This window comes from Macrobrachium rosenbergii, chromosome 4 (genome assembly GCF_040412425.1).
Source record: "Macrobrachium rosenbergii isolate ZJJX-2024 chromosome 4, ASM4041242v1, whole genome shotgun sequence".
Classification (NCBI taxonomy): domain Eukaryota; kingdom Metazoa; phylum Arthropoda; class Malacostraca; order Decapoda; family Palaemonidae; genus Macrobrachium; species Macrobrachium rosenbergii.
The window spans coordinates 67,929,016-67,950,790 of NC_089744.1; the positions used below are offsets into that span (position 1 = coordinate 67,929,016).

The window sequence follows — 21,775 nt, forward strand, 5'->3', positions numbered from 1 at the left end:
GAATGAAAAACGACTAGAAAGCAAATTTCATCATATACGAAAACGTATAATCATTTTATGAAACAAAACCGTCATGCTCAACTGTGTCAGAGGCAGTATAACCTTCCTTGCAGGAGAGAGAGAGAGAGAGAGAGAGAGAGAGAGAGAGAGAGAGAGAGAGAGAGAGAGAGAGAGAGAGAGCAAGGAACAAAGTACCTATACTGTTCTAACACTATTAACAATAAAAAATTCGAATTATAAAATTAACTCTTGAGGGGAAAAGGGGCAACCTCTTAGAGAACAAACTAACCTGCTTCTCTCTCTCTCTCTCAGCATAAATAAATGGATGAATCTCAATGCACTACAGTGAGCAGTAGACTTCTGTAACTGATTGAATTTTTCCCCCCCTCAAATACCACAAATGATTCCCCCATAGAGCTTCACCTTCTCAGAACACGCGACGCCAACAGGCAGCGCAAAAGACATAAACCTCAAAACAAAATCAGTTTACAAGGCGTCGAGTGAGTAATATTTTTTGCTGCTGTCGAAATATCTTCCCACAAAGAAGTGAAGAGGAAGAAGAAGAAGAGGAGGCGCACTTTCGATATATGCAAATAGAGCGATGCTATGCAACCGATTTCAGACTTACCGCCGATAAGAAGTGGAAGTGAATGCGGAAGTTCAGCGATCGCTCTGGTTGAGGGAGCATTTCAGATAACCTGACAACGATAATCGTGGAATACTTCTCGCTTTTCCGTTTCAGTATTCAGTTTTTTTAACGGTAGAAGGGTCAAAGAAGAATTCTATAATAAAAAATATAAAATGGGAGATATATTTTAGAATAAAATGATAATGTTAACTCTTATTTTGTGAAGAGGTCAATGAAACCTTAAAAACCCATACTTGACTTATCATGAGTATTTCCAGAGTCAAAAAATTCATCGATTTATTTTGTTAGAATTTACTAACAACTACAATCTTTCGTATTTTTTTTTTACATACACACATTCCAGTATTTGAAAGTTTTCTACTCAAGTTACAGAACTTTTGGATTGCTTTATAAAAAATATTCGTAAGGCAAAAAAAAAAAATCTGTTTATGTTAGCTGCAGATGTATTCAACAAAGTAAAACGTCAGATATACAAAACAGGAATGGACAGAAAGAAAAAGAAAAATTTAAAGACTTATTTTCATTAATTTAAGATTCGATCAGCCTTTGTTAACAGGAGCTCTGTCTCAAACTCAGGTAACACGTTAACCGTTGAAATATAATCATGTATCAGGAAGTATACTGTATATGAAATAATAACGAGGCTGGAAAATTCACAAACGGGGAAATCGACACTTTCCTTAATACCCGGAAAGTTAAAATACTAATGCAGATGCACAGAAAGAATTCTAAAGACTAAACGTGGAAGTAAAAACCAACCGGTGACCAGCTTTTCTAAGAATAATAACCTCTATACAAAATACTCTTCCTTGGAAGTCTCATATCGGGAAGATTTCTTGACAGCTCAGCCTTCCTTCTATGCTGATGGGCCACTGAATCATCTGGATTACCTATATTACTGAGTAACAAATAATAAGAACTAGATCATTTATATCACTGCGTCTGCTTCTTGGTTCATTTCAGCCTTGCTCCTTTGATTCTTTACTACACTTTTTGATCGAAGACATAACATATTTCCTTATTAAAAAAGAAAATATTCCTTCCTTTGCAAATTTACTAATGAACTTAAAGAGGAAATCACAAATTAACGGAGAAGCAGACTCGATAACGTCAGCTGCCATTAATGATATAATCTTCTCTATTATCACACTTTTACATACCCTGAAGTTTATGAGGAGCTTTAAGTACTTTTAAGGTGTTTAAGAACTAAAGTACAAGAGTCTTAGAAGCTTAGTAACTATACTTTCTGAAAAAAAGAAACGTACGCCCATCTATTCGAGGAAGAGATGCAGTGCGTTGCATAGAAATCGTAAGCTGTTAAGACTACATGGATTACCTCCATGAAAGATAATCGTATTGCGTTGAAAAAAAGAAGATATACACTTCCTCAAAGGAAAATATTTCCCCCATTTCGTTCTGTCTTAGCAACAGCACAGGCTGCATCAAGGGAAAAATCTTTTGCAAATGAGTTACAAAATAGGAATCATATCAAATGTATCCCTCCAGAAAAATGGACAAACACAATTGTTTCGTTTAGCATATCGGGACTAAATATAATCCAGAGTACAAAAAAAAAAAAAAACAGACGGACATTTGATTAAAATGGGAAAAAGAGAAACTTTATAAAAAGCGTTAAAACTTCATTCAAAGTGAAGGTATCTTAATTTACCCGAAGGACAAGGTTGCTAATTAAGCCCTCAAGGGATGAGCAGATTCTCGGAAACATCGATTTAATGGAAGTGGAGAAAGAAGCAGCTAAAATCCAAAGAAATTCAAGTTCATTTTCTTAGATGGAAAAAAAGCGTCAACAAATGGCTTGAGTTTTCAGTGCACCAAAGAAAGCAAGAATTCTGAAGCAATAAATTTCCCCTACTGACAATCGAACAACTCTCTCTAAGTGAATTCCGATTGCTGAATACCAACGACTGACTCCTGTTTTAAGTAGGAATCCCATATGAAATGGCTTTCATGAGCGTTATCTGCATATCAAATACGAACTCGAAATACCACAGTCATGGCCACTGCAAGTTACGTGTCAAATCTACGGAGATTAAAACCACATTTTCACCTTGCCTGCATCTACGAAAACCATGGCAAGTGAACAAGGACATACAGAATACGGAATACCAAACAGACTGCCTCCATTCGTACGTATCTGCCTGAATCTTATACCTTGTATGAGATTTGACTTCTTATACCTTGCATAAGATTTGACTGAAATTAGTCTAACTCTGTATTAGGTCTGAGTAAAATACCATGAACTGGGTAAAGTAAGAAAGTTGTAATAAGGTAAGAATGATAAACATCAGATGGATATACAGAGACAAACACGAGTGGTGTGGAAGGGCGGGAGGGGGGTGGGTCCCCGGTTTTTATGAAATTTAAGGTGTCAAGCCCTACGTGAAAGAGAATATGCCAACAAACCACAAGACTTAGGATGCATTCGTAAGCTTCAAGTGAAAGAAAAAGATTAATACAACAGACACCATAACACATGGAAATGTTGAGAAGAAATAATCGGTTTCCCAAATAACGTCACCTAGGAGAGACGAACCTGGCTAAATTCCATCGAAGGTGTTAATCTGATGACAACGCGCAGAGTAATGTAGAACAATAAAATCGCCGCAATGTCACAGTAAAATGTACAACAAAAATTAAAAAATCATATGATAAAGGCGTTTCAAGATGTAATGATAATGAAAGAAGTTTTAGAATGGTTAGGTTATTTATATTAAGGGCTAAACTGACATACAGAAATTAAAAAGGAGTACCTTATTGAACGTAGGTTCCAAGAACCTGGCTCTACTGCAATGTATTTTTACTTCCTAGTAGATGATTTGAAATATTTTCATGTTCCTGGAATTACGTTCACACATGGAGAGAGAGAGAGAGAGAGAGAGAGAGAGAGAGAGAGAGAGAGAGAGAGAGAGAGAGATTAATCTTCATTTGTGTATATATATCGTGCACTTATGTACAAGCGTAAAACCATGTTAGTTTCCGCTTAAACAAAGCCAACTTCATGGGCCGAGAGTTTACATTCCTTCCAAGCACCATTCCTTTGTTTGTTTCGTGTTTTATTTTTTCTTAATTCCTCTCTGTATATTAAATATAATCTGATTTTTTACATTACGTCTAAAGTATAGGTTACTAAACTGATCTTCCAAGACGTGCGACAAGACGGAACTACTGGTATAAAAAAAACTTACGTTACTGTTAGTAACGATGTTATGGCCAGTGTTACTAACTCATCGTACACATGTGTATTCATCCTCTGTTTAAAAGGCGTTTGCCAGTCAATGGGAATAAAACGAATGTAACTAATACGAAAAGTAACTTGCAAGACTGCACAGCGGGAGTACAGTGGAAAGATTTTCCGCATATAAGTTTTTATTAAAACTACTGCAAAAAGAACCTACGTAAATTGGAAATACCCTTTAAAAAAATAAGTGTTCGTAGTTACAAAAGTTTACGACAACTCAATTACGATGCTATTTTTGGACCTCTTATCTTCTGCTGTAGTCTTAAGCAGGAGTCAACACATACCTTTGCATTCCTTCAAGAGAAAAAAACATAACATGTTACAGAATTAAAATAATATTACTGATGTTCTGAGAATAAATGAAGAGCACCCATATATTAGTGTATCAATTATTGATGTTAAAAGACTGAAAAATTTTGCCTTGTGTTCATGAATTACCGACGCGGAAGGGGGAGGGGGGGTGGTTGGAAAGATTGGTTTATATACTGAGACTCTTTAGTACAGGAACTCTACAATCTAGTAAGCTACGTTATTCAGACAGAGAAAGAAAGGGAAAGGTAAAACTCTCGCCAATTCATAAAGGATGGCTATGAGTGCATCTACGTTAATTAACTGAAGTTCATGTCGTACAAAAGAAAATCCTCAAATCCTCTGAAGGATCCAACGTAAGCTACATAATTTGCCTTCTTTGTGAAAGAATTCAGAAATTTATTGGAGATGTTATATTTAAAATACATTTAGTTACGCAATACCTTTCAAAAAAAAAAAAAGCCCCCGACCACTTTTTTGCATATAACCTCGCCTCTTCAGCAGAACAAACGCCGCCAGTAACGAGCACAAAAGCCAAAACCCTTACGACAAAATCCGTTTACGAAGAGCCATGGGAATAATATTTTCTGCCTGCCGTCGATATCTCGCCCCGCAAAAGAGAGAGCTGATGCACCGCCGTTGTATATAGCACACAGAATGTTGCAGCGCAACCGACTCAAGGCTGCTAGTCAAAAGAATGAGGACAAGAATGCTGAAACAGCAAAGATCGTTTAGACTGAAGAATGCATGAGTGGTGGTGTATTATGAAGACAATTCGAAGAGTTATGGTCAGTTAAAAAAAAAAAAATATTATACGCTGAAGCTTGGGATTATAAAACATGGAACTAAAGGGAAATCTCCTTTCTTGAATTTCTGAACAGGTACGGGGAGCAAAATACAAACAGCAAATAATTCAAGTAAATCTTTAAATACAAGTCACAAACGCTATCAATATATCAATTTCCGACCGATGCGTGATAATTTTGTGTCAGCTATTCCCACAAGTTATTCTTGAAATGTTATTATAATAATACTACAAATTATGATTTTTTGGAATGTCTAAATCAAAGCCTTTATTAAACATGAATTAAATCGTCCCCTAAAGAAAAATCAGTCAAATATACCTTTCAAAATGAATAGTAACTTAGTACATCAATAAGCGAATCATTAAATCAAACTCGGATAAAAGTAAATATATCGCTATGATGCAAATATGGCATAACAACAAAAGAAAATAAATTAAGACTAACTTATAAATAGCCACTCTAATCATTCTAAAGGTGACAGAGTAACAGAGAAACAGTTAAAGTCAACGAGGCTTGAAAGCATTTGCCGCCGAGAGGGGAAAAATGAGAGAACACTAATAAATTTGATTCCTGGAAACCTGTCGAACTGAAAGGCATGAATTTTTCAATACCCGGACCGAGATTCGGTTTTACTCCTAAAATTTCATTTCCATAATTAAAGCGAGAAGTGGCTGAAGCCGGAGATAAGAGAGAACGCAATACATAGAAAGGAATTTAGAATATTGGAAGAGACTTCGAAAAGCAAGACAATTTTTGTAGTGTGTTTGCGCTCCTCCTTGCTGAAGTGATTTTAATGAACTGGAAACATGGCAATTTCCAGTTTTCAGTTGCACGCTTTTTGGCTACAGCGGATGTCGGAAGTAATCTTCTCCCATTCGATCAATTTTTTTTTAGTAATCTCAATCTAATTTTAATCTTTCACAACATGCTTGATTTTATTACATACTGAGACATTACCTGGAATAAAATAAGTGAAAAGTGGGAACTAAACTTTTGACAACTGCTACTTGCACATGCAAGGTTCATACCCTGAGTTGATTCATGTATAAAGCTCACTTTTTTATGAATTAACAGATTCCGCCGGCAAGCGAGGAACTAATATATATATGAACCACAATAAATAATTCTTCGTGGGGTCATATCTTTACAGCCAATCGTGGTATGTTGAAGACAGTAACATTAATAATCAATTAATAATAAATTTCCCAGCTCTTGAAACCAAAAGAGGCACGCCACTGTAACACGTGCGAAGTTACTGTACGTAAGTGCAAAGAAATACAATGATATATACTCAAAGCTGATATTTTCAACTGAATGTTCCGCCAGCAATTCAAAATACTGATATTTGGAAGATTCTGTAGTCGTGAATAAGTTGTTTATTAAAGAATATGAGAGAATTAGCCAAAATGAGAATGAATAATTCAAGTCGTAAAAATCGAAGACAAGTTTTCGTATGAAACGGTGTTCCGATATATGGGACTCACGCTCTTATTTACTGGGGACGGCAGCAAATAACTGATATCCAGGGATGGTAATAAATAATCAATTACCCACAAATGGAAGCATTTTTGGATATAATTTACATAGATAGATTGGCTGAATAACAAAATTAGGCTACTGAATAGCGTAACTGCTGAGTGAATACTTGAAATGTAATTTATATTTCAAATCTGATGGATGAATCAGTGGAAAAACTTTCATGCAGGGTTCAATCTCATATCTTACACAGTCAATGAACAGAGAGAGAGAGAGAGAGAGAGAGAGAGAGAGAGAGAGAGAGAGAGAGAGAGAGAGAGAGAGAGAGAGAGAGAGAGGATCAGCACCACTAAAGTTCTGCGTTCGTCAAAAGGAAAGTTACAGACACATAACTTCCATAAAAAACACAGCAAAATACAAAACTATTTTCCTCTCTGCACAATTAAACAAAATATAAAAACAATTTTTTAAAACATGCTTTTATTAAAATGCACTAAAAAGTGAAAAATAATTTTTTGAGGCACACCAGGATTTTCTTACAAAAATAAAAGCGTAGGCGCCAAACATGAAAGGAAATGCTGTAAGAAAAGAAATATATATTTTTTTATCTTTTGTAGCATTCCCTTCCGTGTTTGGCGCCCACGCTTTTATCTTTGTAAACAAGTTTAATTGTAAGAAAATCCTGGTGTGTCTCAAAAAATTATTCTTCACTTTTTAGTGCATTTGAGTAAAAGCGTGCTTTGAAAAATTGGTTTTTTATATTTTTTATTTTATACTCTTTAGTTTTGACAGAAACTGTAACCGAGTTATAGTTCCTCGTTGGATGAGTCGGTAGAGTTGTCGACTAGCACTCTGCTAGGCCTGAGTTCGAGTCTCCGACCAGCCAATGAAGAATTAGAGGAATTTATTTCTGGTGATAGAAATTAATTTCTCGGTATAATGTGGTTCGGATTCCACAATAAGCTGTAGGTCCCGTTGCTAGGTAACCAATTGATTCTTAGCCACGTAAAACAAGTCTAATCCTTCGGGCCAGCCCTAGGAGAGCTGTTAATCAGCTCAGCAGTCTGGTTAAACTAAGATATACTTAACTTATGACTAGCTAACGAATTAATATCCTGTCGAGCTAAAGAAGGTTTGAAAAATCCGTAGAGTTATTTACTGAGTCACAGAAGTTGTGAAAAATCCGAAGAGTTTCATAAAAATCCTGAGAGACTGGGAGAGGTCACTGTAGGGTCACTTGAAGTCACTGCTGACCTACTGATCATGTAAGGTTGTACTGTCACCGGGATTGAGTAACCATGCAAAATTTCAAGTCCACCGGGCGAAGGGAACAGGTCGAAAATTGAGTTACAACACGTGACCAAGACAAACAAACAGACAAAAAAGCAAGCTAAATAAAAGCGTATAATAAAAAAACAAACTGATTTGCCATTTCTGAGAAACAATGATATTAAAAGGGCTCCACAGCAGCTTACGCTTCAAATAACACAAATATTTTTTTCTCTGGAGAAACCCACCTCCTCTGAACATCAGAAGATCGGGGAAACAAAGGATTTAAAACAAATTCGTTTCTGAGGAGTCGTGGGAAAACATTTTCCAATTGCTATCGAAATGCAGCACCACCAAAAACAAAAGGACGATGAGACGCACCTTCGATGTATGTAAATAGATTTATGTGATGCAGCTGAAAGAGGTAAGAGCACCGTGGTTGAGATATATATGCGAGGGTGTACTGGCAGGCAAAGGTTTAGACTATCTTTTCCTGTTACTGGGGCCTTACAATTTTCCAAGTTTCCAAGAGAGTTTTATCAGGAAGGAGAAAATACGGGGAAAATGGATGAAAGACTTTTTCATTTAAAAAAAAAAAAAAAAAACAAATATGCGCGTGTTTGAGTGCTCTAGTTTTATGAAATTTAGCCTGTTCAAGCTATGCACTGGGGCATTTTCGGTATTCAGCGCTTAATACAATGAAAACAGGTTGTTGAACAGTAAGACAGGGAGATCAAGAAAATAAAATAAAGGAGATAAAGTACAAGTATCTACTGTACATTATATGTGGAACTGGAAGAAAACCTAGCAGTTGCACTTCGAAGTAACAGTTAGAGGGGTTGAGCAGCAAGACTGAAGAAAGGAAACAGGAATGGGAGTTGCGTTAAACGCTAGAAAGTGGGTGCAGCTAAGGCCCGACAAGACAACGCAAACACCCTTGAGTAACGCCTACAGTGCACCACGAGAGGTACACAGTCGGCTCTAACCCCTAACGAGGGATGCATAGTTGTGAAAATTCAGTATAAATACAAAACATTACAAAGAAATGAAATTCAAAACGGGTAAACATGAAGAAAGGTATAAGTATTTATAAAAATAGTGTCCATCTCTCGACATACCGGGATAATTGCATGGTTGACTCACATATTCGAAAGAAAATATTTGAGCAACAGCCATTTACAAATTATTTTCAGCACAATTTTCAAATGGTAAAGAATGACGCAAAATTATATTGCCATTGAAAATTTCCACATAGAGATGAAAATTATAATTTCTGAATACCTGCTCAACTATACATCCCTAAGCACTTACAAAATAATAACAAATACGACAGGCTACTTAGTTGGCTTGTTAATGAAAGCATAAAAAAATTTACTCTATTAACCAAATGACATCTTCATAAAAAAATTATTTACTTTTTTATTTAGTCTATATGCACAAATCTCAAGAAGCATTGACTAAACAATCGCACTAAATACATTATTACCCTATGTTAAAAAAAGGTCCTAGAGTGAATCAAGGTCTATCTTCCTTTATAGACAGCATAGAGTAAAGTAAAAATTATATTTAAAATTATAAAATGCATCAATGTAACATTAATCTTCTTTAATATCTTATCACTGTGAAGCACTTTCATAAAATAAAATTCGAGACAGGAGTTTTGCAGATCCGCTGATATGACATAAAGCATCTAAAGACATATATATTCAGAGATGGATATTTAAAGTACAATTACCCATCAGGTTAAAAGCTCGACTTGCACTGGCAACTACTTAATATACTCTGGAAATCAACTTTTATTTAAGATTCAAGAAGTCCGAGAAGGCTGTTTTTATAGTTGTTACATGAATGAATGTAAGGAAGATCACTGACTGAAGGGAATTACAAGATCTTTGTTCTAATTTTAGTTTATGTCTGCTGTTTCAAAAACCATGGAATTAACATTTACAAGATGAAAGCTCTCAGCAGTCTTCAATCCTTCTAAACAGTTGCACGTTCTTACTGACTACTAAAATCGTAATTAATGAGAACATCAATTACAATAAAAAGACTGAAGACGAAATACAGGCTTAAAATATTGCCGTGATCAGTAAATTATAATAAAAGGTTTTCAGTGTATCGCCTTACTTTAAGGAAAGGGTTATGGAGAAGGTAACTGCTAACTGCTCGGGTAAGAAAAGTACTAATAAACAAAGTGCCTCGTTTTTATTTTTCACTGACAATGCTTCATCTAACCTTGACAAACAACATACCTCCTTAAAGATTCATTGATCGACATATTAATCATATATCCGTGTTACGCACCGTGGAAATATCATTGCCTCTACATAACCACACAGGCTTTTCAAGATTCGTCAAAGACTTAAAAACGCCATGAGTAATGAGGTACCAATAATATATATACTGAAGAAGTCAAAATTTAAATCAAATTCAGACACCACAAGCAATGAATTTAAAAGAAACGAGAAAATAAAACACTAAGGAAAATATATGGTAATTTTATGTTAAATATTATAATGTCATTCAGCGAGACGTTGTATTAATATTAAGGTTACGATTAAAGGGAAAGTAGGGAAAGGACCTTGAAATATTTTCCTGGAAATACTCAAATAACCGTTGATAAAAAATACTAGTTTTTAATAATACAACTGGCAATATGTAATCTTAGTGGGTGGCGCAGACCACAAACACAAATAAGTTCACATTATTAAATGAAAATGTCAGAAAACATTCAAGACCTCGCGATATGTTTTCTTAGTAATTTTTTCAGGACCTCTTGTTCAGGACCTCCTGTATGTAAATAACAACTAGATTTCTTTTGCGTGACAATCTTTTAAACCCGTATTTTCACCCTATGTTTTCCAGCACTATGGATGTTACTTTAATTACTTTCCGGTTTGAAATCAATCACATTTCAGTTTCAAACTGAATTATTGTATAAAATACTACATTCAAACTACACATGATTATGATTCCCTTACACCAAACGAAAAATATTTTCAAATATGCTTCGAATTCTCAGTTGGTACCTTAGAGTAATTAATTTTCAAAATAGTATAGCTTTTATTTATTATTCTGAACCAGCCGTCTACTTTCAGTAATGCTAATATCATTATAACCAACATGATTTATAACTAGAGCTAAGTTTTAAGAAGTTCATTTTTTCCTTCAATTTTATAAACCATAAGTCAACACTTATACAGACTACTCAAACAATAAAGTAACTTCTCAAAGCTTCGACTTCCGTATGTCAAGATTTAAAAGTATTTATATTCTATTCAAGAGTAAATCTAGATTTTATATATTGCATGGCTACCAAGGATTTAAAATCTACAGACAGTGAAATCTACAGATTCAATTATACCTCTGCTTATAAAAATGTAAAATGCCTAGGCATAAATACTCATGATTTTAGTATAAGATTCAATTCCATCGTGTTAGATGTTGTGAATGCTTATGATCAAGCTTTTACTTACATATTTAACGAATATATTTAGGGATTCAGACTTATATTGAGAGGTGATATATATATATATATATATATATATATATATATATATATATATATATATATATGTGTGTGTGTGTGTGTGTGTGTGTGTGTGTATACATATATATATTATTTAACGAATATATTTAGATATTAAGACTCATATTGGTAGGTAATATTAGTAGATGTAATCATAACTCTAACCTTACACATACAATTTTCCAATATTTGAACACAGAGAACGAAATTCAGTGAAACAGGAACACCATACCTGAAATAACAACATAACAAGAACAAATGATTCCACAAACTCATGAACCATGGAATACCCAGCCAACCAAAAACACCGGGTGACTGGTCAAGAACAGGTAAAAAAATACATATAATTACAATAAGCAAAATGAGCAAAGCTGCAAATATTTATGATCAAAGCAGTGGAACATAAATAAAAATTATATAAGTTCTGATGAATCTCTAAAAAAAATTACTGAAATATTAATTACGTTCTTTGCATTAATTATTCTGAAGATGGAAAATTGCTTCAATTCAAAGAATTCAACAGAGCGTGAAAGAGCTCAGGAATTACAGACAAAAATATCATACATAATCTTGGATTCCTAGAATCCGGACTCACCGAAGAAAAAATTCTATAATTAAGCGGCGAAACTATGACTCTCACTTCCATGGAATTCTGTTTATCTAATTAGAGAGGGAGAATGGAGAAATGCTTGAATAACAAAAACGTTGAATTCACACATAGATATTATAACCTGAATATAATGAATAAAATAACACAAAGTGGCTGCTTTAGAACTTCGAGTATTATTACTGAAGAAATAATGCAAAAGTGCAAACAATTTAAAATTTCCATTTTTCTAGAGAGAGAGAGAGAGAGAGAGAGAGAGAGAGAGAGAGAGAGAGAGAGAGAGAGAGAGAGAGATTATGGATGGCTTCCTGTGTACATTGGTGCTAAGAAACTACGCCACTTGTTAGATTAAGTGTCATTAAATCCAAAAAAGTCAGTCCTTTCCATAGTAATTACCAATTTTTCTTTTTTAAAACCATCTGCAAAGATGAAGGACAATTACTTTTTATTACATGTTTTTATTTAACTTGACTTCTGCCTCTGTCTGTCTGTCCTCAAATCTTGTAACTCAATTTTCGATCTGTTACGTTCGTCCGATGGACCCGAAATATTGCATGGTTACTCAATCCCGGTGACAATACAACCTTACATGATCAGTAGGTCAGCAGTGACTCCAGTAACCCTACAGTGACCTCTCCCAGTACAACCTTTCCCCCTTCCCTCTTCCATCCCCTTCCCATTCCCTTTTCCATCCCCTCCCCCTCCCCCTTCCCAGCACACGATCTGTTAATTTAGCTGTGTCCTCCCTTCCCCTTCCCTCTTCTCTCCCCCTTCCCTCACCCATCCCCATTCCAAAGCACACGATCAAGTGTTAATTTAGTTGTGTCCTCCCTACCCTTCCCTCTTCCATCCCCTCCCCTTCCCTCCTCCCTTCCCCTTCCGGTGCATACCATCAAGTGTTAATTTAGCTTTGTCCTCCCCTTCCCTTCTCATCCCCTCCCCTTCCCTCTTCCATCGCTCTCCCCCTTCCCTCCCCCTTCCGAAGCACACGATTAAGTGTTAATTTAGCAGTGTCCTCTCCCTCCCCTTCCCCCTCCCCCTTCCGGAGCATAAGATCAAATGTTGATTTAGCTGTGACCTCCTCCTCCCCTTCCCTCTTCCATCCCTTCCACTTCCACTTTCTCTCCCTCTTCCCCCTTCCCTTCGCCCTTCCCTCACACTCCCCCGTAAACGGATATCAGTTTCGTTAACTACAATCATAACCCGGTTACAATTTCTGTCAAAACTAAAAAGTATAAAATAAAAAAATAAAAATTTACTTTTAAACATGCTTTTTATTAAAATGCACTCAAAAGGAAAAAATAATTTTTTGAAACACCAGGATTTCCTTACAATTAATCATGTCTACAAAAATAGAAGCGTGGGCCCTAAACAAGGAAGGAAATGCTAAAAGAAATAAAAAAATATTTCATGTAGCATTTCCTTCCATGTTTGGCGCCGACGCTTTTATTTTTGTAGGCATGATTAACTGTAAGAAGATCCTGGTGTGTCTCAAAAAACTATTTTTCACTTTTTAGTGCAATTCAATACAAGCATGTTTAAAAATATTTTTATTTTTTCTGTCAGTTCTAAACTGATGATTGTAATAACTTCAAAATTTATAAAACAGCGAAGTGTTCTCCTTGGTCTATATAAAATATAAATGAAAATACATGACACTTCAAGAAAAGAACATAGGATAGCGTAACTTTTTTTCTCTACTATTTCATATTTCACATACGTTTCCCTCACCACCTCATAAACGCACGCCGCCAGCTTTCGGCACAAAAGGAACCGGGAATCCCAAAACAAAATCCGTTTGCAAAGCGTCTGGAGAACAATATTTCACCGACGGCTGTCGAAGCCTTTTCCCACAAAAGAGAGAAGAACAGATGCACCTTCTCTGTAAGTAAATAGTGGAATTCAATTCAAACCATTTCAGTGTTCTGGGACGAAGAAAGGGTAAAGGAACGACAGAAGAGTAGCGATTCACCAAAGTTAACAAAAAATACAAGATTTAATACAAGTTACAGACTTTTGTCTTTTTACAGCCATTCTAAAATGAAACATATAAAAAAGTTAAAAAACGAAATTTACAACCAACAAAAGGATGAACATCAAAGGAATCAAAAAGACGTACAGTACATAGGCTTGCATAACTCCCGACATACAAGAAAAACGTTAAATGTGTGCAAATATTGAAAAACGCATCCGTGACAAATCATCGACATGTACTTACGGTAAACATTAAAAAAAAAAATCTGACCAAGCTCTTTATAGGCACATGTGGTACGCGTTGTAAAATTTTCACATAAAAAAAATGAAAAGAGAAACATCTGCTATTTTTAGGCAAATGACGACACGACAGGTGGGGTAACCTTGCCCATCTACCAACCTCAAGCACTGGTGAACAAAATTAAACACATGCATACATAGACACAAATGATGAGAAGAGTATGAGAATCTAATAGCTGACAGACAGAGCTCAGGAAAAAGATGATTTTTCTAAGGCCTGTTTGGAAACAAAGTTTGCAAACTGTTTGAAAACAGCTTCCTGGAAACTGTTTGTAAACGTTTGGAAACAGTTTCCAAACTGCTTGGAAACTGTTTGCAAACAATGTTTCCTGTCCAGACCTCAGTTGTCGTCAGGATGCCTGCTGGTGCAGTAGCCTCTGTATTTTACTTGGCAGTTTTAATGCACACAAGGAGGGATAAGAGAAAGAAAAAGAGATGGGTGAGGAAGTTCTTAGGAAAAGGAGCGTGTCATGCTGGACTTGCTTCTGGCGAGTATGTATATGTATATATACATATGTATAAGTATGAATGCTCAAGTGTATATATGTATTCATATATACACGTATACATACCTACACACACACACACACACACACATATATATATATATATATATATATATATATATATATATATATATATATATATATATATATATATATATATGTACATTATACATGTGTATATATACATACACACAGAAACATTAAATGTTTTCCATTCTGAATGGGAAACAAATATAAGATAAAAAGTGTCTAAACTGTTTCAAAACAGTTTCCAAACTGTTTGCAAACTTTGTTTCCAAACAGTTTCCAAGCTGTTTGCAAACTGTTTCCAAACTGTTTATAAACAGTTTGCAAACTTTGTTTCCAAACAATGTTTCCTAGTGTGGACAGGCGAATGTTTCTAGTTATTGATAATAATAATTCTCGCTACATACGCAGAGAGTTTTGCCTTGTCACCAGCAGTTTTGTAGGATACCCACACTTGAGACAAATGTATTCTCTGGGAATGTTCTGTACAGTTTATATAAGAGACTTCTATGTTCACGGGACTTTTCTTATTCGTATCCACCCGAATGTTCTAGGAACACTGTCCATCATCGTCTCCTCAGAGCGAAAAACTATTCTTAGAACACATATTTTACTATCACATTTTAACTTTACACTAGTAAGCTGCTCTTATATAGTAGTAATAACAATTCTTTCCCACTGCATCTTTATCTGTATAGTTCTAAAATTCTCGGGGTCTCTGTGCTACTCCTCTTTAGGTGAAAAACACTGACACTTGGTCATGTAAATTATTTTTCCCAAAAGCTTTTCCGGAACTCTTATTTCGGTCGCACTTACGTTTATCCAGAATTTTACCTCGTGTATATACTAGTATCTATTCATCTGTCTCTGAAGTCGCAAAATATTCCCATCTGCGATGCATTCTACTCATACTTCTTACAATTCGTATTATTTTTCTGTTTTTCATATACGCTACTTAGCCAAATTCCAGATATATTTCTACCCTCAAAAATATTACAAAACGAAACCTTTTCTTTTTTTTCATCTCGCTTACTTGTCGAAGATCTCTGTACGAGAACCTTCATACACTTAACAGAGTTCCATCATTTCAAAAGCTATGAGGCGGTCGCTTTTCTACTACTATCATATTGGAATAAATTACCTCCACCGATGTCAGTCCTTTGAATACCGGATTATTTACAAGCTTATGATCAAAACCCACATTCCAGATCATCACTAAAAATAGCTTAGGATATATCTGCTTGTGGCAACATCGTTATTTCCCTAAGAGTACAAGATATTTTGACGAAAATATTTACCACAATCATATCCCACATGGTTTGTAATTCCCCACTGAATTTTTCATTTGCAGCAGGGTAATGCAATTTTAGAGGAAAAATTACCTGCAATTCACTCCAAAAGGATTAGAATGGTAAACATTACATATGGCAGAGTCACGTAGATCTATAGACAATCATAAAATTATATGTAAACTAAAGGGAAGGCAGAACAAAAAGAAGATTATGTATAAACTTAATATTCAGAAACTAAAAGATGATTATTACTAAATTTCCAAATCACTAAGATACTCAGAATTACAGATATCATGGCACTTAATGAGATCGCATTTTTAATAGTAAAATGCATTTTTCCTAACTTACAAACCCTTGGTCCTTTACATATGGGGAATAATTTCGGCGTAGCTGAACAAGCTGCTAAAGACTTACAAGGCATCATGAGTTGGTATTACTACCATTTGGGCATGTGGTTGGTAACAGTGGGAAACCCACGGTGCCAACCGCCCAGATTCACGCATTCACTTTACTTTCCGGCCTTGTCTGATGTGGACGTGTTTTGCAGCTCTCTGCTCAGACTTTCTGGATGCTAAAGCTTCAACCTGTTCACGGTGTGTTTTTTCCTGTTTTCATTTTGGCATGTTCCCTGTGTATTTGTGCGTGTTTGTAAAATGGATGATCTTTTGCAAACCCATGACCTGGATAAGCCTGTGCGCCGGATTTGCCCTGGTAAGGACAAAAAGTGTGGCACCTTCCGCTGTAGCGCGGAATCAGACCTCCACTGCCTTTGCTTAAAATGTTGCAAAGGGAGCAAGGACCCCCCTGATTATACTGTTAATGACCCCTGTGATGAGTGTAGGCTTTGGTCTCCCGAGCAGTGGGATAGGTACTCTCGTAGACCCAGATATAAGTGGAAGGAATCCAAGGTGTCGGAGGGGCTGTCTTTGGCTTCTTTGACTCCAATTATTGCTGTTAATCCTTCTCAGTCCTATCTGAGTCCTGACGGCCTCCCCTTACTGCCCATCTCCCTGTCCCGTGTCTGCATTCGCAGTCGCAGAGGAGGCGAGATCGGTCGACCTAGCCTACACTCCTCTCAGTTCCCCCCCCTCACCCAGAGTCCCTCATCTCTGGATTAGGGGGGGGATGCACTGCCTGCCTTTGTCTTCTTCCTCAGGTTTGGGATCTGTGCCGGGTTTGAGTCAGGCGTGGGAGTCGCTCGGGATGGTTGGCAATCCTGATTTGTCATCGCTTCTCGAGCACGTCAGCTCGGTGGTGCGGGCAGGTGTACTGCCCCTCCCCCCACTACTCACATGGTGGATGCTCTCATGACCACCACCACTACTGCTGTGTTGCCGAGGAGCGTGGTGACTTCGGTGGGAATGCATCATGCATATGGTGTGATCCCTAACCCTGCCACCTCAGGGTCGACGCTGGCCGGCCAGGTCTGCTCGGTCACTCCACCACCTCCCGGCTACTCTCTCACGCCTCCTGCCTCGCTTCCACCATTACCCGTGCCTGCCCCGGACCGTCCGACGTTCCCTGTGTTACCGATCGTTCCCGACAGCGGACGCTCCCAGCTAGATTCGCCTTGACCAGTTGCTCCTGCCTCCGTACCTGCGCCAGTTTCCATCAACCCCATATGGTCTGTCTTCGGCAAGCTGGGGGATGTGTTCTTATCTCTGATTGATAGGAAGAAGAAGAAGAAGCGTGCTCGTCAACCATCCCCGTCTTCGTCTTCCTCTTCTTCCTCGTCGTCATCATCCTCGTCTCCGTCTTTGTCCTCCTTTCCCCCTCCCCCTTCTAAGTCCAATTGGGCTAGGAATGGGAGGGCGGCTCCTCCCCTTCTAAGAAGACTGGCTCTGCTAAGGCAGCGCTCTCCCCCACCTCAGGGACAAACTGCTGGTTCTCTCGCCAAGAAGGGCACCTTGGTACCCTCCTCAGACAGTTTGGGAGCTTCTTCCTCCCCAACTGGTTCTATTTCGGCGCCTCTCAAGTGTGTGTTGCTGAAAGCACGATCTCCTCTGGGAGACCGCACAGTCTTGACCTCTGTCACGAGTTCGGGCATGGAACGAGAGAAGGGGAGGAACCTTCGGGCTTCTCCCCCACCCAAACCATCGCCCTTGCCCAAACTGGACAAGGGTACAGCAGGGAGGGTGCCCAAGGACGTCTCGTCCCCGAAGGCGTCGGGGATATCAATGAAAGGATCCCCACAGCCTTCTTCGTCTGTTTTGACACTGAAGAAGGCCAGAACATGCCCGGACGATAGGGATGGTAGCCTCCAATTGGCAGTCTGTGCTCCTGCGTTGGTCTCCTCTGCATGCCCCAGTGTCGAGGCTCGTCCAGCGTTGGAGGGTGGATCGGCTGTGAGGAGACCGTCCCCTGATCATCGTGACGGTCACTTGCCCAGATGAGCCAGTCCGCCTAGGCCATCTCACGATCCTCCATTGGGGGCCGGGGACCGTGAGGGTTCATTGCCTCCACTGGCTATACCAGTGGATGAGACGGTAGTGTTCGCTCTGTCTCTCCCACCCCCTCAACTTCCTCAGGATTCTCTGGGAGGGAACAGGGGGTCGGTAGGATTGCTGGGGCTGAGGCCCTTGGGCAGTCAGCTTCAGGAGTGTTCGGCCCTCCCTCGCTCCAAGCGAGCAAAAGGTCGTACGCTGCTGTCGTGCTAGGCAGAGAGACGGGGCCTGTCTTGGGCTCTCGTGAGGGTGGGGCCTTCCCGGATGACTGTCTCTCAAAGGGTCCTCTTCCGAGACATCCGGACACTCCAGAAATGCAGAGGGCGTTTGTGGAAGTCGTTGCGCTGATCTGTCAGCACAATGGCCTGGAGGAACAGCTTCCAGCCCATTTGGAAGAACGGTCATCCAGACTAGAGGAGTTCTATGCATCCAGGAGGAAGCCCAAACCCTCTCTTGGTCTACTGTGGTCTCCCTTAGTGGACTGCATTCTCAGCCACGTGAACGATTGTCTCCGGACCGTCGTCGTCGCTTCGCTCGGCTCAGGCTACCACGCTGTTACCTCACCTTCTACCGAGACAGAAGAAGTAGTACATTCCGTCGGAAGGTGTACTGCAGCAGAAGGTCGTGGAACCAGGGCTGACTCGTTTAGCACCTGGTGCCACTTCAGCTCAGCTACTGGTAGAGCAGGCGGTTTTCTCGCAAGCTGAGATGAGCGCTTTGGAGGGTAGGGCTCTGTCTGCCCTCCAGGCGATCTCTTGGCTCGACAACTGGGCCTTTGCATTGTCGAGAATTGCAGCCTCGTCTACCCAGAGCGAGGATCCGATCTTCAGGAGTCTTTGCCAGTCTGGGGGTAAGGCTATTTCCTTTATGACCCACCAGGCGGCAAACCTCTGGGCCAACCTGGTGCTGAAGAGAAGGGATGCGGTGCTATCCCAGATTGTCAGGTCACTAGGTACAGAAGCTGCAGTGTCTCTGCGTAATGGGCCCATTCTGGACTCCACCTTCCTCTTCCCCAAGGGGGGAGGTGAACGATGCATTGGACAAGAGAAAGGCCGACGAACGCGACTGTTTTGTCCACCATGCAGCGACGAAAGGTGTTGCGCAGCCCTCTCATCCAGCGGCCCAGTCCCTGAACCAGGCTAGCACCCCAGCCCCGAAGAAGTCTGGTGCTTCGACAGCCGCTCAGGGTAAAGTCCAGCCCTCTACTTCTTCCTCCGCGGAAGAAACCACAGGGTCCCTTTCGCCAACCTGTCCCCCCCAAGAGGAAAGGTAAGGGCAAGAAGAGGGGAGGAGCTCACTAGGGACAGTGAGCCCCCTCAGATGCTATCATAGGTGGGGGGGGGCTATCCAGCCATTGGGCAACGTGGTAGCGATACGGAGCGGAGACCTGGGTGGTGGATGTCCTTCAGGAGGGATATTTTCTACCCTTCGTGTCACTGCCTCCCCTTACCGACACTCCGGTCCAGTTCCCATCTTATCTCCAAGACCCCCTGAAGAAACAGGTCCTTCTTCAGGAGGTCAAAACGATGTTGAGCAAGGGTGCCATCGAAGTCATCGAGGATCGGTCCCTGGGCTTCTACAGCAGGATCTTTCTCATGGAGAAGGCCTCCGGCGGCTGGAGACTGGTGGTCGACCTGTCTCCCCTGAATCATTTCGTTTGCCAGACACGGTTCACGATGGAGACGGTATGGACAGTACTGTCGGCCGTCAGGGAGAACGACTTCATGCTGATGGTCGACTTGATGGACGCATACTTTCAGGTACCAGTTCATCTGTCGTCTTGTTGGTACCCTCGCTTTGTCCTCAACGGAGTGGTCTACCAATTCAAGGTTCTCTGTTCTGGTCTGTCGACCGCTCCACAGGTGTTCATGAGAGTGTTCACCCTCATTTCAGTTTGGGTTCATTCGCACGGGATACGTCTACTGAGGTATCTCGACGATTGGCTAATCCTGGCAAGCTCCCGCTTGCAGTTGCTACAGGACAGGGACCATCTCCTTGGGTTGTGTCACGAACTGGGTGTCGTGATCAACTTTTGGAAGTCGGATCTCACTCCCAAACAGAGGACTCAGTACCTGGGCATGCTGATTGACAAGGCAGCAAGCAGAGTCCTCCCTTCTAAGGCTCAGATCAGCACGTTCAGGAAGGTGGCGAGGCAGTTCCTGTCACAACAGGACCAACCTGCTCAACAGTGGCAAGTTGTGATTGGCCATCTGTCATCCTTGGAGAAACTCGTTCCGCATAGGCAACTCCACCTTCAGTCTCTCCAGTGGGGACTGAGGGACTTCTGGGATCAATCTCGGGAACCCCAGTCGGTCCTCGTCCCCATCTCCCAGGAGGTGAGGGACGATCTCGCATGGTGGTTGGACGACAGGAACCTTTGCATAGGGACACCTCTGTCTTCTCGCCCCCCGGACTTGCTTCTTTTTTCAGACGCATCGAAGGAGGGCTGGGGTGCACACCCGGAGGAGTTGCTGATTTCAGGCATGTGGAACCAGCACAACTGGCACCTTCACATCAATGTCTTGGAGATAAAGGCAGCGTTCTTAGGTCTTCAGTGCTTCCAGGACCGTTTGATGGGACACTTGGTAGCATTGATGAGCGACAACACGACCATGGTGGCATACGTCAACAAGCAAGGGGGTCTTGTCTCCCGGGCTCTTCACGAGTTGATGTTACAGGTGCATCAATGGGCAGTCGCCCACTCTGTGGAGCTGTTGGCCAGGTACATTCCAGGCAAGAGGAATGTCCTGGCGGACACGCTCAGCCGTCAGGATCAGGTAGTGGGATCCGAGTGGTCCCTCCATCAGAGCAAGGCGGACAAGCTCTTCAACCTGTGGGGGCGTCCGGTAGTCGACCTGTTCGCCACCCAGTACAACAGAAAGCTTCCGACCTTCTTCTCTGTCATACTGGACCCATGGGCAGCGGCAGAAGATGCCTTCCAACACTCGTGGGACAACCTCGAAGTGTATGCCTTTCCCCCGTTCTGTCTCCTTCGCCCAGTTCTCAGTCGGGTTCTGGTGTCGATGAACCTTCATATGATCCTGGTGGCCCCCAAGCGTCCGGAAGCCACTTGATATCCAGACCTGCTGGCTCTGCTCTCTGACGTTCTGAGAGAACTTCCCCTCTGGCACAACCTGCTTTGTCAGCCCCTCGCACAACCTGCTTCGTCAGCCCCACGTAGAACGGTACCACCACACCGTGGCATCCCTGTCTCTTCTCGCCTGGAGGTTATCCACTATCTCTTGCGAGCGAGAGGCTTTTCTCGCTGGGCAGTGACAGAGATGGCAGGATACCTCAGGAAGTTCTCCGCAGATGTTTACCAGGGTAA

The 21,775-nt window shown here is 40.4% G+C and overlaps 1 protein-coding gene across 1 annotated transcript; it reads left to right on the plus strand.

The window, feature by feature from the left end:
• Nucleotides 1-20,123: 20,123 nt before the first annotated feature.
• Nucleotides 20,124-21,521, plus strand: LOC136837936 (uncharacterized). The gene has a single exon (XM_067102807.1). The coding sequence runs from the start codon at nucleotides 20,124-20,126 to the stop codon at nucleotides 21,519-21,521; it is 1,398 nt and encodes a 465-aa protein (XP_066958908.1).
• Nucleotides 21,522-21,775: the final 254 nt, after the last annotated feature.